The sequence below is a fragment of the Talpa europaea genome, assembly GCF_964194135.1.
Source record: "Talpa europaea genome assembly, chromosome: 7".
Lineage (NCBI taxonomy): Eukaryota > Metazoa > Chordata > Mammalia > Eulipotyphla > Talpidae > Talpa > Talpa europaea.
In genome coordinates this window covers 136,127,370-136,138,513 of record NC_140074.1, presented here as the reverse complement: position 1 = coordinate 136,138,513, position 11,144 = coordinate 136,127,370, and the positions used below count along the sequence as shown (strand labels likewise).

Here is an 11,144-nt window from a genome sequence, read left to right as displayed (position 1 = left end):
GGCTCTGCTGTGCCTTGCTCCCACCGCACCGCAGGCGACGCTGCCCTCCCCGGCAGCACCCCAGGGCGGGTCTGGGGGCCGGGACTGTGCTGTGCTTTCTGACCACAGGGGGCGCCCAACACTTGGGTCCCCTGACGGGCAGTGGGGGCCAGCCCTGCCTGTAAGGGCTCCGTCCCAGAGCAGAGCGGCATGGCCAGCCACCTAGCCGCACGGGGCATAAGCGGGTGGAGGCCAGGTGCAGCCCCGAGGGCCCCCGCCCCACCCCGAGGATGGGAGTCTGGGCCGCCCACCCTGGCCAAGATGCAAGTGGGCAGAGCACAGGGGTGAGGCCCGGGCGACGCAGCTGCAGCAGCAGGCAGGGCTGAGGTGCCCCCACTCCTTCCTGGAGGCCGGAGCGAGGCAGCAGGGAGCTGGGTGTGCGGCTGAGCAGGGGGGCTGGGAGGGCCGGGAGAGGGGCCCAGCAGGCCTGGACATCGGCCTTCCAGGTGAGGGGCGAGACGGGAGAGCCCACCCTGGGCCTCGGCTGTCCTGAGTTCCTGTGGTCACTGTGCAGCTTGGCTGTCCACCTGGCTGCCTAACCTGCAGCCCCCAGGCTCCTGGGACCCAGTTCACTAGGAGGGAGGCTCTCGCCTCAGAGGTGCGCGGTCACGCCTGGGGGCTCCAGACTTCTGGAACTGTGAGGCGGAAACAGGAGCACAGAACCCGCTTGGGGTTCACGAGTGGCTCTGGCCGTGGGTGCCGGGACCCACGGCCCCAACCTGGCTGTCGGGCAGGGCGTGCAAGGCAAGGCCTCCAGGGGCTGCAGAAGGGCAGCTCAGCCTGTGCCCTGCAGCTGGGTTCCAAAGCCACCCTGGGTCTCCCCACCTGCACTCGGGCCCACAGGGCCCCCCGCATTCCTCCGAGTCTGGAGGGCTCCCTGCAGGCCCCCGTGGCGTACACCTGGCGTGTCCTGTGAGCTGGCGGTTGCAGCTGCAGCCGCGTCAGACAAGCTTGTAGACGGAATACAACACAGACACCCCGCGAGCGCTGACCCCTGCTTTATTGCTCGTCACCAATGCCTGTCCTCACCCCAGCCCTCTACACCGGCCAGGTCCTCTTCCTCTTGGCCCTGAGAACTGGGGTCGTCGGACCCCCAACGGTGTGGCCTCAGGCAGCTCATGGAGACCAGCAGCAGGTCCTTCCTAATGGCCCTCCAGGGTCTTTTTGACCTGAAAGAAAAAGTGCTTTATCTGAAGGGGCTTCTTCCAAGGCGGCGGGGCGCCCGGCTGTGTGGGTGCATGGCCGAAGGGGCGGGGTGGACGCTGCACTTCAGCCCCCCTGGGCCGAGGCCTGCAGCTGCTAGGGGGCACAGACCTGCAGGCGCACCCCCAAGGGCCAGGCTCAGGAACCCCTTTCCATGGAGGAGAGCAGAGTCAAGCTGCACGCAGCAGGCGCGGGCCCGCAAGGAGACAGCGGACGGTAGCCCACAGCCCCTCTTGGCTGCTCGCACATCTCAGCACCCTAGTCCCACCCTTTGGGTGCCAGGTGTGCGGGTGGAGCAAAGGGGTGCCTGGGGGGGGGGCAGGTGACCGGACGACACGGGTGATGGGCCCTCCGACCTCCAGGGGGCTGCAGGGAGACGCGGCCGGGGACCAGGCAGCCGGGTGGACGCCTACACTGGATGTGAGGTGGTGACTGACCAGGGCCGGCTGTCCGGCCGCGCAACCCGACAGCCGTGCGGGCGGCACCTGGGAGCGGCCCCTGCGGACCTCTGGCCCCGGCCCCCTCCCCAGCTTTCCCGGAGGAGTCGCTGGAGCCAGCCCCCGCAGGCGCCTCTCCTGGCTTCCCCAGGGGGCTCTTCCCGCCTCCAGCACCCCCACCCTCAAGCCTACATCTTGGGGTCGCTCGTGGAAACGTGTGAACACGTCGCTGCGGCTCTTCACGCGCACGCAGCGACCTTCCCGAGCCTCTCGGCGCAGCGCCCCGCCCGCCGGGGGCCCGGGCCCGCGAGGACAGGGTGGGCTGCGTCCAGGCCAGGGGGCAGCGCCGATCCCCGGCCGGGGGCGGGGGCTCGGCGGCGCCCCTGGACGCTTGCACGCCCCGCGGCAGGGGCCCCCGCGAGCCGCCGGGGTGGGGAAACCTACCGCGCCGGCGAAGCAGCTCCGCAGGGCCTCGAACTCCCGCGCGCAGAGGTCCTTCCTCAGGCGGCCGCCCGGGGCCGTGGAGGCCTGCACGCACCGGCCGTACGCCGCGGCCTGGGGGCGCAGACGGAGTCACCCGCGGCCCCCGCTCGCCAGCGCCCGCCCCGCGGCCCCGCCGCCCGCCCTCGCCCCTCACCTCGGCCCCGCAGGCCGCCAGGCGCTCGGGAAAGGCGCGGAGGCGGCCTCGAACGCGCCCCCACACCGCTCCGTTCCCCGACATGAGAGGCGCTCCCTGGCTCCCACGGGCGCCGCCATCTTAGGCCAGGCCCCTTCCGGTGCATAAGGGGGTCCATAGGTCGGCGCTTCCGCCCGTAGTCTTTCCCGCGCCTCTCATTGGCCAGCTTTCAGTGCGCGCTGCGCCTGCGGGACCCTATGATTGGCTTGAGGGCTTGCCAGTCTTTGAAAGGGACTTCGGATTGGCTCGGGCTCAAACTGTTTCCCGGAGGCGGCCCCCGCGCGGGCTATAGGCCAGCGAGGCCCGCCCCGCGCGGTGATTGGAGGGGGCGCGGGGCCTGGCGGAAGTGGGCGGGGACGGGAGGCGACCGGCACCATGGCGGCCGCGCCGCCGCTGCGGGACCGGCTGAGCTTCCTGCACAGGGTGAGTGCGGGGCGCGCGGGCGGCCGTGGCCGGAGCCGCCGCCGCCCCGCCCCGGCCCCCGCCGACCCTCGCGCACGGGTGTGGGCGGGCCCAGAGACGAGCCCGACTGCCGGCAGCGCGGGGCCGGGGCGCCCTCCGGCCTGACGCGGCCCCGGGAGGAGCCCGGCCCGAGCCCGCCCGCCCGCGGGGGGACCGCAGCCCCGCGGAGCGCCGGCGGGAGCCCCAGGGCCTGCGCGGAGGCGGCCCCGCCGGGCGGTGTCCCCGGGGCTCGGCCCTCGAGGAGGACGCCGCGCGGCCGGGCCCTGTGGACGCGCCGCCCTTGCTCGGGGGCGTCGGGGCCGGCGCCCCTCACCCGCGCCCCCTCACCCGCGCCCCCTCACCCGCGCGCCCCTCACCCGCGCGCCCCTCACCCGCGCGCCCCCACCCGCGCCCCTCACCCGCGCCCCCTCACCCGCGCGCCCCTCCCGCGCCCTCACCCGCGCGCCCCTCACCCGCGCCCCTCACCCGCGCGCCCCTCACCCGCGCCCCCTCACCCGCGCGCCCCTCACCCGCGCGCCCCTCACCCGCGCGCCCCTCACCCGCGCGCCCCTCACCCGCGCCCCCTCACCCGCGCGCCCCCCACCCGCGCCCCCCTCACCCGCGCGCCCCTCACCCGCGCGCCCCCCACCCGCGCCCCCTCACCCGCGCCCCCTCACCCGCGCCCCCTCACCCGCGCGCCCCTCACCCGCGCGCCCCCCACCCGCGCGCCCCTCACCCGCGCCCCCTCACCCGCGCCCCCCTCACCCGCGCTCCCCCCACCCGCGCCCCCCCACCCGCGCCCCCCACCCGCGCCCCCTCACCCGCGCCCCCTCACCCGCGCGCCCCCTCACCCGCGCGCCCCTCACCCGCGCGCCCCTCACCCGCGCCCCCCACCCGCGCCCCCCACCCGCGCCCCCTCACCCGCGCCCCCTCACCCGCGCCCCACACCCGCGCCCCCTCACCCGCGCCCCCTCACCCGCGCCCCCTCACCCGCGCCCCCTCACCCGCGCGCCCCTCACCCGCGCGCCCCTCACCCGCGCCCCCCACCCGCGCCCCCTCACCCGCGCCCCCTCACCCGCGCCCCCTCACCCGCGCCCCCTCACCCGCGCGCCCCCTCACCCGCGCGCCCCCTCACCCGCGCCCCCCCCACCCGCGCCCCCCCCACCCGCGCCCCCTCACCCGCGCGCCCCCTCACCCGCGCGCCCCCCCACCCGCGCGCCCCCCCACCCGCGCCCCCCCACCCGCGCCCCCCACCCGCGCCCCCCCACCCGCGCCCCCCACCCGCGCCCCCTCACCCGCGCCCCCTCACCCGCGCCCCCCCACCCGCGCCCCCCCACCCGCGCCCCCCACCCGCGCCCCCTCACCCGCGCCCCCCCACCCGCGCCCCCCACCCGCGCCCCCTCACCCGCGCCCCCCCACCCGCGCCCCCCCACCCGCGCCCCCCACCCGCGCCCCCTCACCCGCGCCCCCTCACCCGCGCGCCCCCTCACCCGCGCGCCCCCTCACCCGCGCGCCCCCTCACCCGCGCGCCCCTCACCCGCGCGCCCCTCACCCGCGCCCCCCCTCACCCGCGCCCCCCCTCACCCGCGCGCCCCCTCACCCGCGCCCCCCTCACCCGCGCCCCCCTCACCCGCGCCCCCCTCACCCGCGCGCCCCCTCACCCGCGCGCCCCCTCACCCGCGCGCCCCCTCACCCGCGCGCCCCTCACCCGCGCCCCCCACCCGCGCCCCCCCACCCGCGCCCCCCCACCCGCGCCCCCCCACCCGCGCGCCCCTCACCCGCGCCCCCTCACCCGCGCGCCCCTCACCCGCGCCCCCTCACCCGCGCCCCCTCACCCGCGGCCCCTCACCCGCGCCCCTCACCCGCGCCCCCTCCCCGCGCCCCCTCACCCGCGCCCCCTCACCCGCGGCCCCTCACCCGCGCCCCTCACCCGCGCGCCCCCCCCCCAGCCTCGCCGGCCGCCTCTTCCAGGCTCGCTGCCCCCCCCCCAGTGTCCCCTCCCCGGCTGCCCTCCTGGGGCCTCCTGCCGGGACTCCCGCCCCCTGGCCCGGTCGGCCAGGCCGGGCGTCGCGGCGAGCAGGACCGCGGGCTCAGTCCTGCTTTGGGTCCTCTCGGTGGGGTCCCGCCCGGGGAGCCCCTGGGTGGGGCTGTGGACGCTGCTGGCGGGTCTAAGCCCCGGCCGTGCCCCCCTTGCCTGGAGGCCACCTTCTCCAGGCCCACCCCCGCCTGGGAGCCAGGCCCTGCGCTGGGGGCTCTCCCGAGCGGCTGGACTCACCGCCAGGGCCTCTCGCCCGGCAGCTCCCCATCCTCCTGAAGGGCACGTCGGACGACGAGGTCCCCTGCCCGGGCTACCTGTTCGAGGAGATCTCCAGTATCCTCCCTGCCTCCACGCCGGGCCCAGGGCCGCAGGGGGGTCCCGGTTCTCCCGTCCAGGCTCCCCGGCTCCTCTACTGCTGGGGGCGGCCCGGAGCCCAGGGCCTCGTGGGGACCTGGGGCGGGGCAGGGGTGTGTCCAGAGCACGTTGCTCCCCTAACCCGGCGCTCCCAGAGATCTCCCACGAGTCCCCGGGCAGCAGCCAGTGTCTCCTGGAGTACCTGCTGAGCCGTCTGCACGGCGGCTCCGGCCACGTGAAGCTCAAGGTGAGGCTGGGGGGGGGGGCGGGCAGAGCCAGCGGCTGCCAGGAGCCAGGCCCAGCCCCCCCTGACCCCCCAGGTGCTGAAGATCCTGCTCCACCTGTGTGCCCACGGGTCCCCGGCCTTCCTGCTGCTGCTCAGGCGCAACCCCGCCTTCATCCAGGAGGCCACAGGTGCGGGGACCGTCCCGGGGCGCGGCCCTCCCGAGCTCATCCCAGGCCCTGCCTCTGTCTGAGCCGCCCACTGGGCCGTCCAGTGCCCTGCCCGGTCCTGGCCGTGACCGCCCTCCCCTGGCCGGCACTCCCCGCCGGCGCTCTCAGCGGGACCTCTGGGAAGGCTCGCGGGAGGCTGTGGGGGCCCAGGGGGGTCCCAGCTGGTGTCGCCTCCGCGTGGACCGTCCCCCCACCTGGCCCTGAGGAGTCTCTGGAAGGACTTGACTCTCAGGCGAGCGTCCACCCACTTCCTGGACTCCCATCCCGGCGCCCTCGGCTGCCCTAGCACGCAGGCCGCTCCCCGAGAGGCCACCGTCGCCCGGAAGAGGCTCAGCGGTTGGCGAGCGTGTCCGTCCTCCAGGCCCCGGGTCGCATCGCCCCTTCCCCGGGGACGCGAGCAGGGCCGCCACCGGCCCCCCACAGGCAGGAGCGGCCTGGACCCCGCTTGCCCGCACGCTTGGGAGGTGCCCCGGGGCTGGGAGCTGTGCCCGGCGCTCCACTGGGCTCTCCAGGGCCAGGCGGCTGGGGCGTCCCCACGGGAGGCTGGAGGGCGGGGGGCGTGGCTGGCGGGGCAGCCCCCAGGGCTCGCTGTGCTGAGCTCGGGCTGGCGAAGGGGTGCGGGGGCGCAGGTTGGCACGGGGGGAGGCTGCGCTTGGGGCCTGGCGGTGGGCCCCGTGGGGACGGCTCTGCCCCCGCGACCCGCTTGCGGACTCGCCTCCCACCAGCCATGCCGGGCACAGGGCGGGCTGCGCGGCTCGGGGCCAGCTCGGGGCCGGCAGCGGGGAGGGGGCGGAAGGGAGACTCTTGTGACACGGGAGCCGGGAGGTCGCCCTCGGACGGCCCCTGACAGAGGCGGGTGCCCTTTGCGGCAGAGGCCTGAGGCCGGAAGAGCTCGGGGGTGGCTTCACCCCACGCTGGGGCTCTTGAGCTAGGGAGCCTGCCCGGGCTCAGGGCGAGTGCGCTGGGGGGACCTCTGGGGAGGGGGCGGAAGGTGGGCCCGCGGCGCGTCCCCGGAACTCGGAGGGTTTTGGGGTGGGACGAGCCCCCATCCTCTGGGTGGGCGCCGGGTGAGTTGGGCCGTGACGTGGACGCGGCGCAAGGGCCACGGGGCCTGTGGGCTGGGGCCAGTGGCGGAGCCGGAGGGGCTGGGGCGCTCTGGGGAGCGGAGAGCCCGTCCTGGGGGTGGTACCTCGGGGCTCAAGTCAGGGCCGGGAGGGGTGCAGAGGTGGGGCCGGGAGGCTCTGCACCCCTGGCTTGCACCCCCTGGAGGCCGCAGCCCCACGCCCTGAGCCCCAGCCTCCGCCGCAGTGTTCGCAGGACCCCCGGACCCGCTCCACGGAAACAGCTTGTACCAGAAGGTGCGGGCGGCCGCCCAGGTGAGCCAGGCCAGCCGCTTCCCAGAACAGCCCTGGGGGGCACTGAGGAGCCGGCCTGGCGGCGGAGCCGAGTTGCAGGGGAGGGGGCAGCGCCCCAACCCCCCCACTGAGCCCTCTGCTCTCTCGTCCAGGACCTGGGCAGCGCTTTGTTCTCTGATACCCCGTCACCTCCACCTGCCCCGCCCCCCAGAGCCCTGCCGCCTGCAGGTACAGCCCGCCCCCCACCCCCCCCCCCGCCCCTGCAGGGCCAGCCGGTCCCCTTCCCTCCACCTGTGCGGGGAGTGGGGGCTGCTGGCACTGACACTCCCCCCCCGCCCCCCACAGGCATGGGCTCCCAGTCCCGGCCCCAGGGCGCTCCCCAGGGCTTTGGCTACAGCAGAGAGCGGGCCCACACGGGTGAGTGCCGCATGGGCCCCAGGGGTGGGGGCCGGGTTCCACGGGGTGGGCCCCGGGCAGCCCCCAGGGCCGATCTCCCTGCCCATCACTGCCTGCGTGAGAGGTGGCAGGTGGGAAGGCGGGGCCGGGCCGGCCGGAGGCTTGGCTGGGAATGCCCACGAGGCCCAACGTGCTGGGCGACCCGGCCCCGTGCCGCCTCGGCCGCTGGCCCCCCGGCGCTCCTGCAGCCCCGAGCCTCCCTCTCTTTGGGGTGCCAGCACTGTCATAGGAGAGGGCTCCCCAGCATTGCGCGTGAGCACCTTGCGGGCCCAAGTTCCAGGCGAGCCGCTCTGCGGTGCGCCCTGGGCTCCGTGGAGCCGGGGAGTGCGCTGAAGTGCGGTGACCGGGAAGCTTCTGGAAGGGCCAGCTCCCCTCCCCCTCCGTGTAGGATCCGCAGGCGAGGTCTTCCTCTCCACCATCCAGAAGGCCGCCGAGGCGGTGGCTCACGCCGTGCGCCCTGGGCCGGGCAGCCCAGGAGCCCAGAGGCCCCTGCCGCGGGGCGACGCCTACCAGCCTGCCGTGACGCCCTCAGCCAGCCTCGGTGCCCCCCCGGCTCGGCCGCCGCCCCCTGGCACCACCCCAGGTGCCCGAGCTGTCAAGGGGTCTGGCTCCCCCGCAGGGCGCGCAGCGAGCTTCTCCTCGTCACCCGCTGGGGGTGGAGCGCCAGGCAAGGGGGCTACGAGGGCGCTGCCCGGCGACTCCCTGCTGGACGGCGCCGCCCGCGGGCTCCTGGACACTGGGCTCTCCTTGCTGCCGCCCGAGGGGCGGGGCAGGCTTCCCGGGGCCCCAGCTCCCCAGGAGCAGAACCGGGACTGAACAGCCCAGGGCCTCCCGGCTGCTCTGTGGCCCCTGCGGGACCTGGGGGTCGGCAGCGGCGAGCCCCGGGCGAGCCCCCCAGGCTCTGCGGGCGCGGGCGGAGGGAACAGGCACCTGCGCTGGGCAGACGGTCGTGCTGCGGGGTGGGCGCGAGGGCCCCGCTCGCCCCTCTGGGTCTGCGGGACAGGGGCTCCGGGAGGCGGGCGTGGGGGCCTGAGGTCCTTGGCTCTGACGGGCCCTTGCGGGTCCTTCCAGCCGCCAGACACCAGCCCGGGCAGGCCGGGGGGGGCTGGGACGAGCCGGAGAGCAGTCCCCGCCCCCAGAGCTCCTCGCAGGGGAGCAGCGGCCTGAGCGAGGCCTCCGGTGCCGGCAGCCGGTCCGGCAGCGACAGCCCCCCAGGGGCCAGCGGGGCACCCAGCGACTTGGCGGAAAGGTGAGGCGCGCCTCTGGGTGTCCCTCAGCCTTGCGCTGGGGCCTGCCGGCTGGGGGCCACGCTCCGCCGTGACTCCGGGTCCCGCAGGGCGGAGGCCGTGACCCTGAGAGACTGCCAGCCGGAGCTGAGCCTGGTGCAGGCGGTGACCCGGGGGCCCCGAGCCTTCCTGAGCCGAGAGGAGGCCCAGCGCTTCGTCCGCGAGTGAGTGCCCCCCGTGTCCCAGGCCCCGCGGCCCCGCGGGAGGGCCTCCCCTGCCCAGCCGCCTCCTGCCCGCAGGTGCGGGCGGCTCAACTGCGAGGCGGTCCTGGAGCTGCTCATCCACCGCCTGGACGGGGCCAGCGAGTGCCAGCAAATGGTGAGCGGCGAGAGGGGCGGCTCCGCGCGGGGCCTCCCTGGGAGGGGTGCGCCCTGGCTTCCAGCGCTGGGGGCTGGCCTGGCCCGGGGCCCAGAGGAGGGCGGTGGCCGGTGAGACGGGCCTCCCTCCCGGGGTCCCTGTGACTGCCTCGGCCCCACAGAGAGCTCTGGGAGCCCTGGCCGCCCTCGGGGGCACCGACCTGCTGGCCCAGGAGCACGTCCTTCTGCTCTCCCGGCCGCGGCTGCAGGAGCTCAGCGCAGGCAGCCCGGGACCTGTGACCAGCAAGGCCACCAAGGTGGGCAGCAGGCGTGGGGAGCCCCCGGTTCCCAGTCCCTCCCGGTTCAGAACAGCCGTCGCCCCGCCACAGCCTCCTAAGGGCCCTGGGCCCCAGCTCTCTCCACCGCTCTGCCCGGGGGCCCCTCCCCCTCGCAGCTTGGCTCCCACGGGCCTCAGGGCCTCTTCCAGGAAGCCCTCTTGACTGTCGAGGCGGCTTTCCCCACCTTCTCCCCTCTGGGGCCCAGCTCCTGGGTCTGGTTTCCTTCCGCAGACCCCCCACCGCTTCTCTGGCCGCTGAAAATTCAGGCCCTTAACCGCCTGACCTTGGCTGCGCCCTGTGAGGGCCCTCACCGTCCCCCGTCCCTCCCTCGTCCAGGTGCTGCGGCACTTTGAAGCCTCGTGCGGACAGCGCCCCCCTGCCCGGAGGCCCGCGGCCAGCCCAGAACCCGCCGCCGCCTGCGGGGGCCCGTCTGACCTGCTGGCTGACGCTGTGCCCTTCCTGGGCGGCCCAGCGTCCCTGCAGCCGCTGAGCTCCACCCTGTTCTCACCCCCCTGTCCTGCCCCGCACCCAGTCCCCGCGCCCTCCACTCCCCTGGGGGACGCCCCCCTTCCAGGCCCACAGGACACCGCAGGGATTGAGAACAGACTGGCAGGTTCTGGAGACCACGGGGCTGAACCTGAGCCCGGCCCGGTGGGTGCAGACACCCCTGACGACAGCGGCAGCTCCCTGTTTGCTGGCATGGAGCTGGTCGCCTGTCCTCGCCTGGCGGGTGCCGGGACAGCAGCGGAGGAGCCCCTCCCGGGCCCCCAGACCCCCTGGACATCGGCGCGGAGGGCAGCAGCCAAAGGGCCTCCTGGCTCCGAGCCATCAGCTTTTGCGTTCTTGAACGTGTGATGGTGGGGGCTGGGCCTGCGGGCCCGCCTGGTCCCGGCCCACCTGAGGGCCTGCGCACCGACCGGTGCCCGCAGCATCTGCCACCGTGCGCCGCCTCCCCTGCAGGTGTTCCCAGCGTTGGTCCGTTCAGCAGCCGGAGCGGCCGCCAGATGCCTCGGGAGAGCATGGCACGTGGGCGGCAGTGGCCTTGCCTGCCCAGCCTGGCCCCGGGGGGTCCTACGTGGGGAGGGCAGATGGAGCTGGGCAGCTCTGGCAGCATCAGGACGGAGCCTGTTGAGATCAGCCACTGGGGCCCTGGGCCGGGCCTGGCCCTGCCTGCAGGCCGCGGGTGTCGCCAGGAGACCTTACTCTGAGAGGCCGATGCTGGCCATTTGGCCTGAGGGACGAGGCTGACGTGTGGATTCGGCCTGGGTCCTGCTGAGCCGGGGTCGTCCTCGGGGCCAGTCCCCTGCGCGCAGCGTGGCTGCGGTGGCCGCCTGCACACTCTGCGCCTCTGCTGGGCCGGCATGTCTGGGCACGTTGCGAGCTGCCTGGGGCGTGCAGACGCGTGGACAGACGGTGCCGACAGCTTCTTTCCGCGCCTCGGGCAGGGCCTGTTTCTGCCCTAAACGCCCCAGTGGGCTCTGGGGCCATTTTCTTCATTTCGAGTTTCTGAGGCCGACACGGAAGGACGCGGCCGCCTGGTTCTGCGGGTTCCCGTAGCTTCTGTCTTTCAGGAAATCGGTCGTTCCCCATGAGCCAGGGGACCCTCTTTCGTGTCGGCGCCGTTCTCCCCTCTCGGTCAGTCTGACTTGAAGTTTGTTAATATCAGTCTCCAAAGAACTAGCTTTTGGGGGTTGTTTTTCCGACTGCCTTTGTTTCTCCATTTCTTCATCCCCTGTAAATTCTTCTCTGGGTGTTGTTTTGCGTCCTGTGAA

The 11,144-nt window shown here is 75.5% G+C and overlaps 2 protein-coding genes across 2 annotated transcripts; one reads left to right on the top strand and one right to left on the bottom strand.

The window, feature by feature from the left end:
• Positions 1-1,080: 1,080 nt before the first annotated feature.
• On the bottom strand, positions 1,081-2,427 carry NDUFAF8 (NADH:ubiquinone oxidoreductase complex assembly factor 8). Its single transcript, XM_084238697.1, has 3 exons — positions 2,317-2,427; positions 2,124-2,234; positions 1,081-1,208 (listed from the first exon to the last, which is right to left on the bottom strand). The coding sequence occupies exons 1-3, from the start codon at positions 2,398-2,400 to the stop codon at positions 1,182-1,184; spliced, it is 222 nt and encodes a 73-aa protein (XP_084094823.1). The 5' UTR covers positions 2,401-2,427; the 3' UTR covers positions 1,081-1,181.
• A 303-nt stretch (positions 2,428-2,730) lies between these two features.
• TEPSIN (TEPSIN adaptor related protein complex 4 accessory protein) lies at positions 2,731-10,514 on the top strand (the record flags this gene model as incomplete). Its single annotated transcript, XM_084238107.1, has 13 exons — positions 2,731-2,778; positions 5,095-5,167; positions 5,344-5,435; positions 5,509-5,602; positions 6,950-7,017; positions 7,149-7,224; positions 7,342-7,413; positions 7,841-8,054; positions 8,531-8,701; positions 8,789-8,902; positions 8,978-9,056; positions 9,217-9,351; positions 9,709-10,514. 13 exons carry the CDS (start codon positions 2,731-2,733, stop codon positions 10,225-10,227), a joined length of 1,755 nt encoding a protein of 584 aa, XP_084094233.1. The 3' UTR covers positions 10,228-10,514.
• Positions 10,515-11,144: the final 630 nt, after the last annotated feature.